This window comes from Myiozetetes cayanensis, unplaced genomic scaffold (genome assembly GCF_022539395.1).
Source record: "Myiozetetes cayanensis isolate MyiCay16 unplaced genomic scaffold, myiCay2020 scf21, whole genome shotgun sequence".
In the NCBI taxonomy this organism is placed as follows: Eukaryota; Metazoa; Chordata; class Aves; order Passeriformes; family Tyrannidae; genus Myiozetetes; species Myiozetetes cayanensis.
The window spans coordinates 5,436,075-5,456,205 of record NW_026087423.1 but is presented as its reverse complement, the minus strand read 5'-3'; the positions used below and the strand labels follow the sequence as shown (position 1 = coordinate 5,456,205).

General features: G+C 52.7%; 1 protein-coding gene and 1 gene segment (V, D, J or C); both read right to left on the bottom strand.

Moving 5' to 3' along the window:
* Positions 1-443: 443 nt before the first annotated feature.
* The window catches only part of LOC126641674 (immunoglobulin lambda-1 light chain-like), a 34,849-nt gene continuing 15,161 nt past the window's right edge, over positions 444-20,131 (bottom strand). For 2 of the 3 annotated variants that reach the window (XM_050318631.1, XM_050318632.1), the window contains exons 2-3: positions 1,909-2,232; positions 444-935 (exon numbers count right to left, since the gene is read on the bottom strand). In XM_050318631.1, coding sequence (XP_050174588.1) covers positions 613-935; positions 1,909-2,232 — 647 coding nt within the window. In that variant the 3' untranslated portion in view covers positions 444-612. Of the gene's footprint in view, positions 936-1,908; positions 2,233-2,342; positions 2,416-20,131 lie in introns of those variants that run through there. The other variant, XM_050318630.1, reaches the window with a different exon arrangement.
* On the bottom strand, positions 9,134-18,633 carry LOC126641672 (Ig lambda chain C region-like). The segment is given in 3 exon segments: positions 9,134-9,640; positions 11,144-11,222; positions 18,418-18,633. Coding segments are annotated over 3 exon segments (603 nt in total).

The window sequence follows — 20,131 nt, the reverse complement described above, 5'->3', positions numbered from 1 at the left end:
GCATGTGTTTGGTGGCTACACCGGCACCCCCGTTCTGGGAAGTGCAGGGGTGACTGAGGAAATGGGGGCAGAGCCAGGGTTGGCAGCAAAGGGACAGCCCTGTGCCCCCACCACGGGCCACGTGTTCCTGCAAGGCACCCAGAGGCCAGTGGTCAAACAATAAAGATGGCACAGCCAGGGACGTGTGCCTGATGATGGCATGGGGGTTTAGGGCAGGCTATGCCTCTGGCTGCTCATCCCTTGGTCTTGACAGAGCCAGGGGGGCTCATTGGGGTCCCAGGGTTGAGGAGAAGCTGCACAGAGCCCCCACAATATGTGTGTGTGTACGCACGTGTGTGTTCCCATCCCACCCTCCATACTGGTGGCACTGGGCTGACCCCAGCCCGTGCGTGGGGAGCGGGCGCGTTGGAAGGACACAGAGACAGGGATGCTGAGCCAGCGCTAGTTCAGTGTCAGTTTTTATTTGTCTGACACTCAGAGTGTGGGGACAGGAGTAGGGGACAGGGAAGAGGGGAGTGAGATGTGCGGCTGGGGGGAGCCGCTGTCCCCAGAAGTGGGGAGGAGTGAGCGAGCCAGCAAAGGGCCGGCGGGTGCAAGGAGGTCCCAGTGGGGTTAGGGATACTCGGATCTGTTCAACGTCTTCACCACAATGCCAGCCTCGTGCTTGGCCTTGCAGGAGACAGAATCGTAACTTTGCCAGTCTCTGGCTTCCAGTGTCAGGTAGCTTCTGCCCTTGTACCGGTTGTTGCTCTGCCGCTGGGGCAGAACGGTCTCCACATTGTTTTTGAGGACGGTACCGTCAGCCAACCATGCCACTTCCACTCGGCTGGGGTAGAAGTTCTCCAGCAGACACACCAGGGTGGCTGTGTTCTTCTTTGCGATCTCATCGGCAGACGGCGGGAAGAGGTGCATGGTGGGAGAGACCACAGGCTGGCCTGCGAGGGAAGAGTGAGGTGTGGGGTCAGAGAGGGCCCTGTGCCCCAACACAGCCCCTGCCTGCCCAGCTGGCACTACCCAGAAACTCCCTGCTTCCCCCACAGCCAAGAGCTTACCACTTATAACTTCAATGTATTTAGATCTGGGAAATCTAAATCTAAATCTGAATCTAAATCTATCTATATATTTATCTTTGTATATATAATAGATATAATTTTTATATATAAAATATGTGTGTATATAGGTGTGTAATGCACCACACATACATCTATGTACATCCCATATCTACTTGTATATATGGTTTATATACACTATTTGTACATATTTGTGCATATACACAGTACATATTACAGATATATACAGCTAATTCACATAATATAGATCACATCTATAAAGTATACAATATACTTTCATATGTAGTACATATCATTACATGAATATATGTATAATTCTATAAAATGCATATGGCAAATATTTATGCATTTATGCATTTCATATATGTAATATATTTTATATTATATCATTAATATATATAATTAATAAATACTATAATATTCATAGCTAAATCTCTAGTTATTTGCCTCAAACCCATTTCTTTACTTTTGCAAGGCAATTTGTTTAAAAAAAAATTCACAGACAAACCACCCTGTTTTCTGCCCAGTTCTACTTTCAGACAATTTCAGACTCACCAAAGGAAAAACACAAGTAAGAATGACACAAAGAAAGATGGAGAAAAAATGTTTGGCCTTTCTGAGGTGGTTCTGCTGCCTCCTCCAATGCACAGTGTCTCTATCTCTATTTCTCTTTCTATCTATCTCTATCTCTATTAAAAAACCAAGATGACTTCAGCATTAAAAAATTTCTGCTTAAAAATGGTCAAAGAACGATTTTTTTCGGTCTTAGTCCCCATTAATTTGGTTCAAATTGGGATTTTTGACCACAGGAAAAACCGCGAAGAAATCGGTAGCTCACCTTTGACAGTCACCATGGTCCCGGACCCAAATATAGGAGCACTGCTGCTGTCCCAGCCACCACAGTAATAGACAGCCTCGTCCTCGGCTTGGACCCCAGTGATGGTTAATATGCCGTCGGAGCCAGACTTGGATCCGGAGAATCGCGAAGGGATGCCCGGGGGTCTCTTGTCATTCCAGTAGATCACAGTGACCGGGGCACTGCCAGGGACCTTCTGCTGGTACCAGCCATAGTAGTTGTTGCTACTCCCAGAGCAGGTGATCTTGACGGTGTCTCCCACCTTGTGAGACAATGAGGCTGGCTGAGTCAGCGCTGCCAGGGAACCTGAAATCGGAGAGGAGAGAGAGGGTCAGTCAGAGCCCCAGGATCACAGTCCCTGGGCAGAGGGATGTGCCCAAAGTCCCCATCCAGGCACAGCACGTCCGCCCAGGCACCTGAGGTGTGGGCGAGCAGCGCGAGGAGGAGAGGCACCCAGGCCATGGTGTGATCCCACCAGCTCCGCGTCCCCACGATGATGGGGCTGTGCCGTGGACCCTGACTCCCTTTTAAGCCCCTACTGCGCCAGGACACGGCCCCTCCATGCAAATCTGACGCTTCGCTCACAGCCGGATCTTGCCCGCGCCTCTCTCCTCGCCTCCCTCCCCGCTCCACGCCCAGCCCCACCACTGCAGATGCAGCAGGACTTGTCCATGGGCACACAGTGGAGACACCTCCCAGCTCTGAGCCAAAATTCACTCTCGCAGATCCCTTGTTCCCAGCTCAGGCTGAGTGCCTGCAGGATCAAGGGCTAAAGGGTGAAGGATGTTGCACTTGGCTTTTGGTGTATAAGACAAAGGAGACGTATTAATGTTGTTAAAGTGAACATGCTTTCCAAATGTCTTTGTAACTCTTTGTATAAACTCACCTTCTTCCCAAGGTTCCTCAGTGTTACCTATACCTTTGGAATGTCTAAGAGATAACTGAGAGTTTATCTATTGGTTGTTAACCCGTTATTGTCATTGGCTAGTTGTAAAACCTCCTGAATTCCCAGTGGTCACTTTGTAATCCCCCCATGAGCTATTTAAGTCGTTAATTACCCAGAACAATAAACTCTCTCTGCCTTCTCTCCCTGCTGTTGTTCATGTCCTGGGGTCTCTGTGAGAACCATGGGACACCATGTGGTGGGGGAGAGGGGGAGGGAGCACGCCCCCCTCCTGGACTAGAGGTAAAAGGAAAAGCGTCTAGCCTGGGGTCCCCCTCCTTGTCCACCCTCAATGTTCGTCACATGGCGCCCAACGGTTGGGCATGGTTGACCTCTGTGAAGAGGAGGCAGCTTCAGCATGGAAGATGTTGGGATATTCTGCGTTGGGTGAATGCCTGGAATTTCAGCATTCTGGATGTGACAAACTCAGAGGTTTGTGGGACATCCGTCAACCTGATTTCACATCGGAGAAGGTAGGAGCAAATTCCAGCAGCGTCCTTTCCCCTCTGACCCTGAAACTAATGCAAGCATGTGCTCACGTGCCTCTTTAAGAAAGAAAAGGAAGCTTAAAAAACATATTGATTTCCATCGGCAAGTCATTTAAAAAGACTGCTTTAAAAACTAAAAAAAAAAAAATAATTCCGTTCCAACAAAGCAACTCAGACAATGCCGGCATTGGTGAAGAACCAGTTTAACCTGTTAGAAACATCTCCACAAACAGTTCCCCTCGCTAAACAACTCCGTGAAAGCTGCATCATTCATCCAGCCGCCCCAGGGCCATCCTCCCGTGCCAGAGTTTGTTTAACCAGGCCGTCCTGGGACCAAGATAAGAAGTCAGTGCCAAGCCCTCCCCTTAGAACCGCGCGTCCACCAGGTGACTACCCCCAGTGCCACATGGCCGGATGATCCCCCCCACACCACTCCACCTGGCCAAGGTTTTCTACTGTGGCCACAGAGCTGCACTGCTGGCAAAGCACCTCCCCCTGTCCCCCGTGCTGAAAGCCGCTGAAAGAACACTCTGCCTTGTGCCACGTGGCAGGAGAAAGAGCAGGCCCCGCCAGAGAATGCCCCTCTCCACATCCCGTGCACCAAAAAAGTGGCTGAAAGAGTGTTGAAACAGAAAAGCAGCATTCCTTTCACCAGAACACAGACATCGGTAAATTCCAGCTGCCAAAGTGACTCTAATGAAATACTTTTAACTGCAGTATGTGTTGTTGTGTTCAGCAGTAAGTGAAACAGAATGAAAACGGTTTAAATTAGATGAAAGAGTTTTGCAAATACAAACCTGTGTAAGTGATATCAAATGCCTCTGATAAAAGAGGGCTGTCAGCGGGGTCACTTTGTAATCCCCCCAAGAGCTATTTAAGTTGTTACCCAAAACAATAAACTCTCTCTGCCTCGCTCCCTGCTGCTGCTCGTGTCCTGGGGTCCCCCTCCCTGTCCACCCTCAACGTTTGTCAGAGGGAGAGGTGGACATTTGAGACAGAGGGGACAGAAGCCACCACAGGTCCCAGTGATGTGGTTGGGACAATGTGACATCTCCAGCACTATCCACTTTTGGTATTTTTGCCTCCCATGTGTGTCCCAGGGCCATAAAGTACTCCCTTGCACTACTGCTTTTCTGCTCTGGCTCTCACACTCCTTTCCTGCCAACCCAGATCCACCACTCCAGATCTTTGACTTCCCATGCATCCCCTCCCCAGAAGAATAGGAGAGGTCCAGCACCAATCTCCTCGGTCCAGCAATGCCTCCCTGTCCCTGAACTGGTCACAATCCCAATGGGTTGGTGCTTGGCAGAGGCAGCCAGAGCTGGGGTAGTCCCTGGCCAGCCCTGCTCCTACTCAGGGCACAATGATCACAGGTGTTGTTGGTGGCCCCAGCCCAGACCAAGAGTGGCTGCACCCACGGGAAATTCCACCTGCCCCATGACCCTCCCTGTCCTGACTATGCTGGACCCAGTGCCTGGAGCATCGGGATCCTGGCTGGCATGGCCAGGGCAAGGCTGCAGGGCTGTCTCCCTGCGGGCAGCGCAGAGGGGACCTGCTGGAGCAGAGCACGTGCCCCACAGCAGGAACCTCCTCACGGCCACACGTGCTGCTCCTGCTCTGCGTTCAAGCTGTAGCAGCAGCAGCAGCACTCGAGGGACCCTGGGGCAACAGTGGGCTTGTGTCTCTCTTTCTCCTTGGTGGGAGTTGCCATGACTCTGATCAGCACTGGTGTGCCAGCCAGAACACTGAGAGGCAGCCTCCTGCTCCTCTTCCCAAGTGCTTTAGATGCCCTGCAAAAATGACAGAGGATGGGCACAGACCTGGTGCTGTAAGGGATGTCTGAGGTGGGACATTGGGCACAGCCACCTGCAGCACAGGGCAGTAAGGACAGGGTCATGGTGGGGACAGGGTTGCTGAGAGGTCATGCCAGCATTTCTTTGTTGAGGGTGTGGTCAAACACTCAACAGGCTTTCTGGAGAGCTGGATTGTATCCCCAGGCTGCGTGTGTTGACAATGCCCTTCATTGTAGTCAGCCCTGCAGTGGCCAGGCAGTTGGATGATGTGATGACTGAAAGGCTCTTCCACCTGAAATAGTTTAATCAGCTCTTTCTTATGTGCTCTCCTCCATAAATAGCAAGGGAAGGGCTCTACTGGATGGAGTTGGGACACCAGGCACAGCCACATTAGCACAGGGCAGCAAGGGCAGAGTCATGCCAGGGGTCTGCCCCACCATCAAAGGGGGACAGCAGAGATTTCAAACTGGCCCCTGCATGGCCAGAGGGCTTTTTATCACTTCCCTTTTTTCTCCAAGTCACTGTGGCAACATTATTGCTGCAGATTTTGTAGATATCATAGTAACAGACAGCCTGTCGTGGTTTTGCCCAACCGGCCAGCCCCTGGTGCTGAAAATGGTTTTATCCAGGTGAATTTCCGGACAAGAAGCCAATTAAAACTCTCAGTAATGCCTTTGTTAATTACATCTTTAAGAAAACGAACGAGAAGGTGGATTACGCAGTTAAAATTAGGCAGCCATGTAGGGAGTAGTGTCAGGCCCCAGGTGGGGGGGCCAGGCCCTCTCCTTCCCTGGCTTGGGCCCGGGGGCAGGTGTGGCACTGAAGCTTCCCTTCTCTCTTGTAAGAGAGTGAAGGAAAAAAAAAGTTTAAAAGACTGACTGCTTGGACGAGAAACACTGTAGAAGAATTCCAGCAAAGAGATAACAAAGTGTCCAAGGTCAAAGCTGGCAGCTGAAGCTGCAACAGGAAAGAGAAGTGCGAAGGGGGGGGGGCTTGCTTCTTCCCCCTTTCGCTCTCTCCCTTCAGCAGGGTAAAGACTGAAAGGTAAATCCCTGCCACCTATAGAAGTTTGTTGGGGTGAGGAGACCCCTGTGCTGCTCGTGGAAGAGCCTGCACTGGAGTAAGTTGATGCATAAAGAAACCGAGGCTTCATAAGAGACCTGAGGTGAGGCAAAGTCCTGTTGAAGACTTTGTGATCCTAAGGGAAACCTATGCTGGAGCGAAACGACCCAGGTGGGATGTTGGGATCCGAGTGTGGAATCCATGCTAGACTATGCCAGAAAAGTCTATCAAAAACTGTTCTCCCGTAGGATGGGACCTCCACAGGGAAGCAGGGGTGGACTCATGAGCCATTATTCCCTGTAATCCTGTGGAAGAAGATCCATGGTAAGCAAGTGTCCCCTTATAAGACTATGGAAGAAAAAGCCTTCAGGACTTGGGTAAACCTCAGCCTCTGGTCTTAGCCCAGGAGAGGGATAAGCCCAGCCCTGGAGGCCAACACAGAGAAGGAGAAAGAGTTCCAGCTGCGACGAGAGTGCTGCAGAGTTACTGGAGAGAAAGAGCTGGAACTCTGACAATGGAAAAAACCCCTGTTTCTCCTCCTTGAACTGATATAAAAGAGGGAAGAGTATCTCTGTAAATGTATAATACCTTTTCTTTAAGTAGAAATTATTATAAATGTAGTTCTTTAGTTTTAACTTGCTAGTAATGTTCATATTATTTTCCTAAATCCAGTCTCTTTTGTCTGCATAAACCTTCTCTCAAATAATAGTAATTGTGTGGAGAGTGTGAAAGCAAATTGACCCAAAACAAAACCACGACACAACCCTTTCCTTAGGTTGGACCCCAGTGATGGTTCATGTGCTCATGGAGACGGATGTGGATGAGAGAATGGCAAAGGGATGTCCGAGGGTCCCTGGGTGTTCTCACAGTTCACACTGACAGATGGAGGCACTGCCAGAAACCTTCTCCTGGGACCAGCCATGGTACCAGCCAACCCTGGAACACATAATCTTAAAAGTTTGTCCCAGGATCGCTGACACCAAGGAGAGATGACCCAACACTGTCTGGACCAAGCAACCTGAAGAGGAAAAAGGGAGAAAAAGAGTGTCAGCCACTGTTCCTGGAGCACACAGCCCTCCCTGGTCAGGGGAACAGTGATGGGACAATTCTGCCAGCAGCTACACAGATTGGACATGCTGGGCCATGACAGAGCTGCTGGGAGGTCATAACTTCCTCAAGTGTCAAGGGATGGGAACAGTCCTGGAGCTGTAATGGACAGCTAAGCCAAGTGGGTTTTGTATCACTTTCCTGTTGCTCCATGTCACTGTGGTAGCACCACTGCTGCTGTCCTGACCACCACAGAAATAGACAGCCTCGTCGTCGGCTTGGACCCCAGTGATGGTTAATGTGCCGGTGTTGCCGGATATGGATCCGGAGAATCGCGAAGGGATGTTCGAGGGTCTGTTGGTGTTAACATAGATCACAGTGACAGGGCCACTGCCAGGGACCTTCTGCTGGAACCAGCCATACCAGTTGCTGCTAGCCCCAGAGCAGGTGATCTTGACAGCGTCTTCTGCTTTGTGAAACAAGAAGGACGACTGAGTCAGTACTGCTGCCTGGACCAGGGAACTTGGAGAGAGATTGGAGAGAAGGGAGAAGACAGTGGTCAGTCAGAGCCCCAGGAGCCCAGCCCTCCCTGAGCAGAGGGGCAGGAGCCCAGAGGCCTTGTTTTGGCACAGCGAGCCTGGGCATGGCACTTGAACTGTGTTTGAGCACCACGAGGAAGAGAGGGATTGAGGCCATGGTGTGATCCCACCAGCTCCATGTCCTCACCCTGATGGGGCTGTGCTGTGAACCCTGACTCACATTTAAGCCCCTGACCACCCAGGACACAGTCCCTCCATGCAACTCTGACCCTCACAGTCGGATCCTGCCTGCACCTCTCTCCTCACCTCCCTCCCCACTTCATGACCAGCCCCACCACCAGAGATGCAGCAGGGCTTGTCCCTGGGCACATAGCAGAGACACCTCCCAGCTCTGAGCCCCAAACCTGCCAGCACAGACACCACAGCCCCAGCTCAGGCTGAGAGGTTGCAGGATCAAGGGCCAAAGGGCAAGGGAGAGATGTACACAGGGGGCAAGGGAGTATAGGAGCACCCATAGCTCCTATTGAAGGGGCTGGGACAATACCAAGCCCCAACATTCCCCACCTCACTTTTGGTACTTTTCCCTCCCACGTGTGTCCCAGGTGCATAAGGTCCCCCCTTACTCTCCTGCTTTTCTGTCCAGGCTCCTACACAACTCCTCTCCTACCAGCCCAGATCCACTACTCAAGATCTTTGCTCTTCCCAGAACAATAGGAGAGGTCCAGCACCAATCCCCAGGGTCCAGCAATGCCTCCCTGTGAGCTGGTAATGTTACATTGCTCTGTAACACTGTGCCAGCAGTGGCACTGTTGTCGTAACCACCACAGAAATAGACAGCCTGGTCCTCGGCTGGTACCAGCCATAGCTGCCACTACTCCCAGAGCAGGTGATCTTGACGGTGTCTCCCACCTTGTGAGACAATGAGGATGGCTGAGTCAGCCCTGCCTGGACCAGGGAACTCGGACAGGAAGAGGAGAGAGAGGAAAGACAGGGGTCATCAAAGCCCCAGGAGCACAAATGTCCCTGGACAGGGGGACAGGAGCCATGTGCCCAAAGATGCCAAGTGACAACGATGGCACAGCCAGGGACGTGTGCCTGATGATGGCATGGGGGTTTAGGGCAGGCTATGCCTCTGGCTGCTCATCCCTTGGTCTTGACAGAGCCAGGGGGGCTCATTGGGGTCCCAGGGTTGAGGAGAAGCTGCACAGAGCCCCCACAATATGTGTGTGTGTACGCACGTGTGTGTTCCCATCCCACCCTCCATACTGGTGGCACTGGGCTGACCCCAGCCCGTGCGTGGGGAGCGGGCGCGTTGGAAGGACACAGAGACAGGGATGCTGAGCCAGCGCTAGTTCAGTGTCAGTTTTTATTTGTCTGACACTCAGAGTGTGGGGACAGGAGTAGGGGACAGGGAAGAGGGGAGCGAGATGTGCGGCTGGGGGGAGCCGCTGTCCCCAGAAGTGGGGAGGAGTGAGCGAGCCAGCAAAGGGCCGGCGGGTGCAAGGAGGTCCCAGTGGGGTTAGGGACACTCGGATCTGTTCACCGTCTTCACCACATTGCCAGCCTCGTGCTTGGCCTTGCAGGAGACAGAATTGTAACTTTGCCACTGGCTGGCGTCCAGTGACAGGTAGCTGCTGGCCATGTACTGGTTGTTGCTCTGCCGCTGGGACTGACTGGTCTCCACATTGTTTTTGAGGACGGTGCCGTCAGCCGACCATTCCACTTCCACTTGGCTGGGGTAGAAGTTCTCCAGCAGACACACCAGGGTGGCTGTGTTCTTCTTTGCGATCTCATCGGCGGACGGCGGGAAGAGGTGGATGGTGGGAGAGACCTCAGGCTGGCCTGCGAGGGAAGAGTGAGGTGTGGGGTCAGAGAGGGCCCTGTGCCCCAACACAGCCCCTGCCTGCCCAGCTGGCACTACCCAGAAACTCCCTGCTTCCCCCACAACCAAGAGCTTACCATTTATAACTTCAATGTATTTAGATCTGGGAAATCTAAATCTAAATCTGAATCTAAATCTATCTATATATTTATCTTTGTATATATAATAGATATAATTTTTATATATAAAATATGTGTGTATATAGGTGTGTAATGCACCACACATACATCTATATGGTTTATATACACTATTTGTACATATTTGTGCATATACATAGTACATATTACAGATATATACAGCTAATTCACATAATATAGATCACATCTATAAAGTATACAATATACTTATATATGTAGTACATATCATTACATGAATATATGTATAATTCCATAAAATGCATATGGCAAACATTTATGCATTTATACATTTCATATATGTAATATATTTTATATTACATATTTTTATGTATACTATTCATAGCTAAATCTCTAGTTATTTGCCTCAAACCCATTTCTTTACTTTTGCAAGGCAATTTGTTTAAAAAAAAATTCACAGACAAACCACCCTGTTTTCTGCCCAGTTCTGCTTTCAGACAATTTCAGACTCGCCAAAGAAAAAACACAAGTAAGAATGACACAAAGAAAGATGGAGAAAAGATGTTTGGTCTTTCTGAGGTGGTTCTGTTGCCTCCTCCAATGCACAGTGTCTCTATCTCTATCTCTATTTCTCTCTATCTCTATCTCTATTAAAAAAACAAGATGACTTCAGCATTAAAAAATTTCTGCTTAAAAATGGTCAAAGAATGTTTTTTTCAGTCTTAGTCCCCATTAATTTGGTTCAAATTGGGATTTTTGACCACATTCTTTTCCAAATTACAGACAAAGACAAATGACATTCCTGGTAGCATTTTCAAAGCGTTAATTCTCATTTTTGACATGACTTACCTGGACAACAGGCTCTTTAAGAGACCCCTGAAATTTTTAATTTAAGAACCCAGGGATGAGCTGCTCATGGCTGCCCTTTCACAGCCAATGCACCCTCAGCCACAGGACCCCGGAGAGGATCCCCTTTCTCTCACCAGTGGTGACAGACTTTGGACTAAGAGTTGAGGACTTAGATTTTAGGCTGACAAATTTCTTTAACAAAGACAAAAATCTCCTCCTTTAGGGACCTAAACCCAGGTTTCCCTCTTTCTGAGACCTCAGACAAATTTCTGGGGCAAATTTTAAGATCTTTCATGTCAGAAAATACCCCCCAATCCTTCGTAGTGCCTGACAGAATACCCGGAGTCCACAGGGACAAGACCCAGCCCAAAATGCTGCGCTTTGTGCCCGTCCCCGAACGGGTGGTAGACCCCAACCCAGCGCCAAGCCCGAGAAAAAAACCCCAAATCATCAAAAATCGACAAAATGTCAAAATTTCGCACCGGGGAAGGAAAGACCGAGAAGAAATCGGCGGCTCACCTTTGACGGTCAACATGGTCCCGGGTCCGAATATACCAGCATTACTGCTGCTGTCGTAGCCACCACAGAAATAGACAGCCTCGTCCTCGGTTTGGACCCCAGTGATGGTTAATGTGGCCGTGGAGCCGGACTTGGATCCGGAGAATCGCGAAGGGATGTTCGAGGGTCTGTTGGTATTAGCATAGATCACAGTGACCGGGGCACTGCCAGGGACCTTCTGCTGGAACCAGCCATAGTAGTTGTTGCTACTCCCAGAGCAGGTGATCTTGACGGTGTCTCCCACCTTGTGAGACAATGAGGCTGGCTGAGTCAGCGCTGCCAGGGAACCTGAAATCGGAGAGGAGAGAGAGGGTCAGTCAGAGCCCCAGGATCACAGTCCCTGGGCAGAGGGATGTGCCCAAAGTCCCCATCCAGGCACAGCGTGTCCGCCCAGGCACCTGAGGTGTGGGCGAGCAGCGCGAGGAGGAGAGGCACCCAGGCCATGGTGTGATCCCACCAGCTCCGCGTCCCCACGATGATGGGGCTGTGCCGTGGACCCTGACTCCCTTTTAAGCCCCTGCTGCGCCAGGACACGGCCCCTCCATGCAAATCTGACGCTTCGCTCACAGCTGGATCTTGCCCGCGCCTCTCTCCTCGCCTCCCTCCCCGCTCCACGCCCAGCCCCACCACCGCAGATGCAGCAGGGCTTGTCCGTGGGCACACAGCGGAGACACCTCCCAGCTCTGAGCCAAAATTCACCCTCGCAGACTCCTTGTTCCCGGCTCAGGCTGAGTGCCTGCAGGATCAAGGGCTAAAGGGTGAGGGAGAGATGGACATTTGAGACAGAGGGGACAGAAGCCACCACAGGTCCCAGTGGTGTGGCTGGGACAATGTGAATCTCCAGCACTCCCACTTTTGGTATTTTTGCCTCCCGTGTGTGTCCCAGGGCCATAAAGTACTCCCTTGCACTACTGCTTTTCTGCTCTGACTCTCACACTCTTCTCCTGCTGACCCAGATCCACCACTCCAGATCTTTGACTTCCCATGCATCCCCTCCCCAGAAGAATAGGAGAGGTCCAGCACCAATCTCCTCGGTCCAGCAATGCCTCCCTGTCCTTGAACTGGTCACAATCCCAATGGGTTGGTGCTTCGCAGAGTCAACCAGAGCTGGGGCAGTCCCTGGCCAGCCCTGCTCCTACTCAGGGCACAATGATCACAGGTGTTGTTGGTGGCCCCAGCCCAGACCAAGAGTGGCTGCACCCATGGGAAATTCCACCTGCCCCATGACCCTCCCTGTCCTGACTATGCTGGACCCAGTGCCTGGAGCATCGGGATCCTGGCTGGCATGGCCAGGGCAAGGCTGCAGGGCTGTCTCCCTGCGGGCAGCGCAGAGGGGACCTGCTGGAGCAGAGCACGTGCCCCACAGCAGGAACCTCCTCACGGCCACACGTGCTGCTCCTGCTCTGCGTTCAAGCTGTAGCAGCAGCAGCAGCACCCGAGGGACCCTGGAGGCAACAGTGGGCTTGTGTCTCTCTTTCTCCTTGGTGGGAGTTGCCATGACTCTGATCAGCACTGGTGTGCCAGCCAGAACACTGAGAGGCAGCCTCCTGCTCCTCTTCCCAAGTGCTTTAGATGCCCTGCAAAAATGACAGGGGATAGGCACACCTGGTGCTGTAAAGGATGTCTGAGGTGGGACATTGGGCACAGCCACCTGCACTACAGGGCAGTAAGGACAGGGCCATGGTGGGGACAGGGTTGCTGAGAGGTCATGCCAGCATTTCTTTGTTGAGGGTGTGGCCAAACACTCAACAGGCTTTCTGGAGAGCTGGATGATATCCCCAGGCTGTGTGTGTTGATGATGCCCTTCCCTGTAGTCAGCCCTGCAGTGGTCAGGTAGTTGGATGATGTGATGACTGAAAGGCTCTTCCACCTGAAATAATTTATTCAGCTCTTTCTTATGTGCTCTCCTCCATAAATAGCAAGTTCTACTTGATGGAGTTGGGACACCAGGCACAGTCGACATTAGCACAGGGCAGCAAGGGCAGAGTCATGCCAGGGGTCTGCCCCACCATCAAAGGGGGACAGCATGGCCAGAGGGCTTTTTATCACTTCCCTGTTTCTCCAAGTCACTGTGGCAACACTATTGCTGCTGCTTTTGTAGATACCACAATAACAGACAGCCCCTTCCATAGGCTGGACCCCAGTGATGGTTCATGTGCTCATGGAGACGGATGTGGATGAGAGAATGGCAAAGGGATGTCTGAGGGTCCCTGGGGGTTCTCACAGTTCACACTGACAGATGGAGGTGCTGCCAGTAACCTTCTCCTGGGATCAGCCATGGTACCAGCCAACCCTGGAACACATAATCTTAAAAGTTTGTCCCAGGATCGCTGACACCAAGGAGAGATGACCCAACACTGTCTGGACCAAGCAACCTGAAGAGGAAAAAGGGAGAAAAAGAGTGTCAGCCACTGTTCCTGGAGCACACAGCCCTCCCTGGTCAGGGGAACAGTGATGGGACAATTCTGCCAGCAGCTACACAGATTGGACATGCTGGGCCATGACAGAGCTGCTGGGAGGTCATAACTTCCTCAAGTGTCAAGGGATGGGAACAGTCCTGGAGCTGTAATGGACAGCTAAGCCAAGTGGGTTTTGTATCACTTTCCTGTTGCTCCATGTCACTGTGGCAGCACCACTGCTGCTGTCCTGACCACCACAGAAATAGACAGCCTCGTCCTCGGCTTGGACCCCAGTGATGGTTAATGTGCCGGTGTTGCCAGATATGGATCCTGAGAATCGCGAAGGGATGTTCGAGGGTCTGTTGGTGTTAACATAGATCACGGTGACAGGGGCACTGCCAGGGACCTTCTGCTGGAACCAGCCATACCAGTTGCTGCTAGCCCCAGAGCAGGTGATCTTGACAGCGTCTTCTGCTTTGTGAAACAAGAAGGACGACTGAGTCAGTACTGCTGCCTGGACCAGGGAACTTGGAGAGAGATTGGAGAGAAGGGAGAAGACAGTGGTCAGTCAGAGCCCCAGGAGCACAGCCCTCCCTGAGCAGAGGGGCAGGAGCCCAAAGGCCTTGTTTTGGCACAGCGAGCCTGGGCATGGCACTTGAACTGTGTTTGAGCACCACGAGGAAGAGAGGGATTGAGGCCATGGTGTGATCCCACCAGCTCCATGTCCTCACCCTGATGGGGCTGTGCTGTGGACCCTGACTCACATTTAAGCCCCTGCCCACCCAGGACACAGTCCCTCCATGCAACTCTGACCCTCACAGTCGGATCCTGCCTGCACCTCTCTCCTCACCTCCCTCCCCACTTCATGACCAGCCCCACCACCAGAGATGCAGCAGGGCTTGTCCCTGGGCACATAGCAGAGACACCTCCCAGCTCTGAGCCCCAAACCTGCCAGCACAGACACCACAGCCCCAGCTCAGGCTGAGAGGTTGCAGGATCAAGGGCCAAAGGGCAAGGGAGAGATGTGCACAGGGGGCAAGGGAGTATCGGAGCACCCATAGCTCCTATTGAAGGGGCTGGGACAATACCAAGCCCCAACATTCCCCACCTCACTTTTGGTACTTTTCCCTCCCACGTGTGTCCCAGGTGCATAAGGTCTCCCCTTACTCTCCTGCTTTTCTGTCCAGGCTCCTACACAACTCCTCTCCTACCAGCCCAGATCCACTACTCAAGATCTTTGCTCTTCCCAGAACAATAGGAGAGGTCCAGCACCAATCCCCAGGGTCCAGCAATGCCTCCCTGTGAGCTGGTAATGTTACATTGCTCTGTAACACTGTGCCAGCAGTGGCACTGTTGTCGTAACCACCACAGAAATAGACAGCCTCGTCCTCGGCTTGGACCCCAGTGATGGTTAATGTGCCGTGGAACCGGACTGGGATCCGGAGAATCGCGAAGGGATGTCCGAGGGTCTCTGGTCATCCCAGTAGATCACAGTGACAGGGGCACTGCCAGGGACCTTCTGCTGGTACCAACCATAGCTGCCACTACTCCCAGAGCAGGTGATCTTGACGGTGTCTCCCACCTTGTGAGACAATGAGGATGGCTGAGTCAGCGCTGCCTGGACCAGGGAACCCGGACAGGAAGAGGAGAGAGAGGGAAAGACAGGGGTTGTCAAAACCCCAGGAGCACAAATGTCCCTGGACAGGGGGACAGGACCCCTGTGCCCAAAGACCCTGTCCAGGCACAGCGAGTCTGGCCTTGGCACCTGAGGTGTGGGCAAGCAGCGCGAGGAGGAGAGGGACCCAGGCCATGGTGTGATCCCACCAGCTCCACGTCCCCATGATGATGGGGCTGTGCCATGGACCCTGATTCCTTTTTAAGCCCCACCCCACCAGGATACCCCTCCGTGTAAATCTTATCCTGCACTCATGGCTGGATTCTGTCCACACCTCTCTCCTCACTCTGGAACCACTGGAGACAGATGGGGACAGAAGCCACCACATGTCCCAAATTGCGACTTCCCAGCACCTGGTGCCCGGCAGAGGCAGTCAGCACCGGGGCAGCCCCTGGCCAGCCCTGCTCCAACTCAGGGCACAGGAATCACGGGTATCATCCATAGCTGCAGCCCAGATCAAGAGTGGTTGCACCCACGGGAAATTCCCCCTCCACCATGACACTTCCTGTCCCATCCAAGCTGGGACATCAGGCACAGCCCTGTTCAGCACTTGGCAGCAAGGTCAGGGCCATGGAGAGGACCTGCCCCCACCATCAAAGGGGCACAGCAGAGACTCCTGACTGAGGTCTGCAATGGCAGGAGGTTCTTGCCTCACTTCCCTGTTGCTCCATGTGACTGTGGAATCACTGCTGCTGTCCTCGCCACCACAGAAATAGACAGCCTTGTCCTCGGCTTGGACCCCAGTGATGGTTAATGTGCCTGTGGAGCTGGGTGTGGATCCAGAGAATCCCAAAGTGATGTCTGAGGGTCTGTTGGTGTTACAGTGTCACTGATCACAGTGACAGAGGCACTGCCAGGGACCTTCTGCTGGTACCAGCCATAAACATTGTTGTTACTCCCAGAGCAGACCCAGGTGGCTTGCCCCTCAGACATGGACACTGGGGACAGCTAAGCCAGAGCCATATGAGAGCCATGGGTTCAGGCAGAAGCAGGAGGACATGGTCATCAATAGTAGGACAGAGTGGGGTGAGGGACAAGGCTACAATGTGATCTTTATTGTGACAAAGAAATGCTCCTCAGACATGGGGGATATCAAGAGAACTTGCAGTTCTGTGGGACACCAAAAGGAAGATGTTCCCAGCCATGGCTGTGCAGACAGGACAGGGACATTCTTCAGCTCCACAGCCAGCAAGGAGGCAGAAGGGCTGAAATCTTTCCTCTAGTTTTGGAATCTGTCTCACTTCCTGTTACCTGTTGGCACCACATACCATAGCCACCACTGCTGCTGTCGTAGCTACCACAGAAATAGACAGCCTCGTCCTCGGCTTGGACCCCAGTGATGGTTAATGTGGCCGTGGAGCCAGACTTGGATCCGGAGAATCGCGAAGGGATGTCCGAGGGTCTGTTGCTGTTAGTATAGATCACAGTGACAGGGGCACTGCCAGGGACCTTCTGCTGGAACCAGCCATAGTTGTAGCTGCTACCAGAGCAGGTGATCTTGACGGTGTCTCCCACTTTGGCTGACACCAAGGATGGTTGACAGGACATCTGTACCATGGATGGATAATGAGGTGAGGAGAGGGACATTTTCCAGGAGCAAGGGTTTCCCATGGGGCCAGAGGTGCTGGGGTGCTCCTGCACAGGCTGAACATGAGCTCACTGGCCGGCACTGAGCAAACATGGAAAACACAGAAATAGCCTGTGGGCTCCTCTTGCAGTACAACAGAGCATCCTCTGACCAGCACTGCTCTTTCCTGGCAGCCTCAGGTATGACCCCAGAGCTTCAGTGCCCACAGAAAATGTCCCTTCACAGGCTTTGAAGGCAAAGCTTTGGCCCAGCTCGCTGGCCTAGGGCACATCCCCATCTCTTGGTGCTGGGGCTGCAGTTTCAGCAGGTCTGAGGCCCTTGAGGGGGTGGTTCAGGGCTGGGAGCTGGGCAGGGAGGCAGCTGGGTGGGCCCTGGGCACCACCTGGGGAGAACAGGGGACCTTGGACCTGGAGCTCAGGGAAGGGACAAGGTTGCTGGAAGGTCATGCCAGCATTTCTTTACTGAAAGTGAGTTCAAACACTTGACAGGCTTCCTAGAGAATTGGATCATATCCCAAGCCTGACTGTTGTAGGGGCATTTGGACAATGCCCTTCATTTTGGCCTGCCCTGTAGTGATGAGGCAGTTAGACTATGTGATCACTGAAGATCTCTTCCATCTGATGTAGTCTATTAAGTTCTACCCTATCTGCTCTCCTCCACAAATGACAAGGGAAGGATTCTACTGGATGGTGTTGGCACACCAGGCACAGCCACACTGTGCAGCAAGGGCAGACAAAGGGCAGCAAGGGCAGAGTCATGCCAGGGACCTGCCCACCTTCACACAGGGACGGCAGACACAGCAGCCCCTGCCATGGCGGGAGGGTTTTGTATCACTTCCTCATTGCTCCATGTCACTGTGGTAAGATTTTTACTGCTGCTGTCGTAGTTACCACAGAAATAGACAGCCTCGTCCTCGGCTTGGACCCCAGTGATGGTTAATGTGCCCGTGGAGCCGGACTTGGATCCGGAGAATCGCGAAGGGACGTCCGAGGGTCTCCTGTCGTTGTAGTAGATCACAGTGACAGGGCCACTGCCAGGGACCTTCTGCTGGTACCAGCCATAGCTGTTGCTACTCCCAGAGCAGGTGATCTTGACGGTGTCTCCCACACTGGCTGAGACCAAGAACAGCTGACTCAGCAGTGCTGCCTGGACTGGGGAATGGGGAGAAGGAAAGGAGAGAGGGGAGAAAAGGAGAATCAGCCATTGAACCAGGAGCACAGACCTGCACAGACATGGTTACAGGGAATGACACAGTCAGAGGAGAATGGACCTGGACATGTCACAGACACATTTGGGAACAAAGCCATAGCATGAGTTTTGTAGAGACCAGGACAATAGTCTACAGCCACAAAGTCACTGCCAGGGCTCTGGGAAAGAAAAGGAGGGGATTTAATAAACGCAGTAGTGCAGAGGAGACAAAACCCTGACCTAGCCCTAAATCCACAGCTCTGCTTGGCCATGAGAAGGACAGAAAACTTCAATTTCTAAGTCCCCTATACTTAACTTAAAAATCTCTCTGTGTTACTATACCAGCAGGAATGCTGCTGTCCCAGCTACCACAGAAATAGACAGCCTCGTCCTCGGCTTGGACCCCAGTGATGGTTAATGTGCCAGTGTTGCTGGATACGGATCCGGAGAATCGTGAAGGGATGTCCGAGGGTCTCTTGTCGTTGTAGTAGATCACAGTGACAGGGGCACTGCCAGGGACCTTCTGCTGGTACCAGCCATAGTTGTCACTACTCCCTGAGCAGGTGATCTTGACAGTCTCTCCCATATTGGCTGACACCAATGACAGCTGACTCAGTAATGCTGCCTGGACCAGGGAACCTGGAAAGGGAGAGGAGAGAGAGGAGGAAATGGAAGGTCACACAGCTTCTCAGGAGTACAGAACTATCTCAACAATGTTACAGGGAATGCCACAGTCAGAGAACACACATGGACATGGTGCCAGAAACATCTGGGGAGCAGAGCCCAGCCCAATGCATCCCAGCACAGAGGCAGCACTGGCAGAAGCAGGAGGACATGGCCATCAGTAGCAAGGAGCAGTGGGGTGAAGAACACAGCCATATCTTGAGTTTTGTAGGGACCAGGACAATGGTCCCCAGCCACAGTGGCACCTCCCATTCTCTGGGACAACAAAGAGACAACATTCCCTGTCATGGCTGTGCAGAAGGGACAGGAACCTACCTTGGCCTCACAGCCAGACGAGGGAGAGGGACCAAAATCTTTCTTCTCATTTTGGGTTCTGTCTCACTTTCTGGTACTTGTTGTCAAAAAACACCATAGTAGCCACCACTGCTGCTGTCGTAGCTACCACAGAAATAGACAGCCTCGTCCTCGGCTTGGACCCCAGTGATGGTTAATGTGCTCGTGGTGCCAGATGTGGATCCGGAGAATCGCGAAGGGATGTCCGAGGGTCTGTTGGTGTTATCGTAGATCACGGTGACAGGGGCACTGCCAGGGACCTTCTGCTGGAACCAGTCATAGCTGTAGCTGCTACCCGAGCAGGTGATCTTGACGGTGTCTCCCACCTTGTGAGACAATGAGGATGGCAGAGTCAGCGTTGCCTGGACCAGGGAACCCAGAGAGGGAGAGGAGAGAGAGGACAAGACATGGGTCTCCCTGGGCAGGGGGACAGGAAACATGGGTAGACCTGGGATGGGGTTTGTACCAAGCAACTGCCCACAGCATCCTCCCACTCTGGGACAGCCTGGGGCAGCCCCTCTGCTGCCTGCCCACAGCACGGCCCATGGCAGCCTCCAAAGGAGTCAGCGGGGGCTGCTCTGCACCACGGTGTTACACACTGGCACCTGGCTGTCCACAGCCCCTTTGCCTCCTGGTGGCCGGGTGAACTCAGACTGTGCAGTGGAACCACACTGACACCGTGTGGGGATGAGAAGGGCCTCAGGGACAGCACTGGAGGAACTGAGAGCAGAGCCTGGCACAGGACGATACCTTTGCTGTCTCTCACCTCTGCCACAGCTCCCACCACATCCAGAGATTCCTCCAGTCCCGGCCACAGCCTTCAGGGCTTCTGCATGGCACAGCAGCCCATGCTCACAGGGGAGAGCCTCTCACACAGACACAGGGTCCTTCAGCACAGTTGCTCTCACCAGAGACGAGTGGTCATCAGCCCTCCATTGGCACAGAGCCCATGGACCAGAGCAGGATGCCCAGAGATACTGACAGGGATTCTCCCATCTTCCCTGTCGCTGGTGGGGCAACAGCACCAAGCCCAGGACAAGGTGTTGTGAGGGCAGCATCAATTAGTCACACCACAGCTCTTT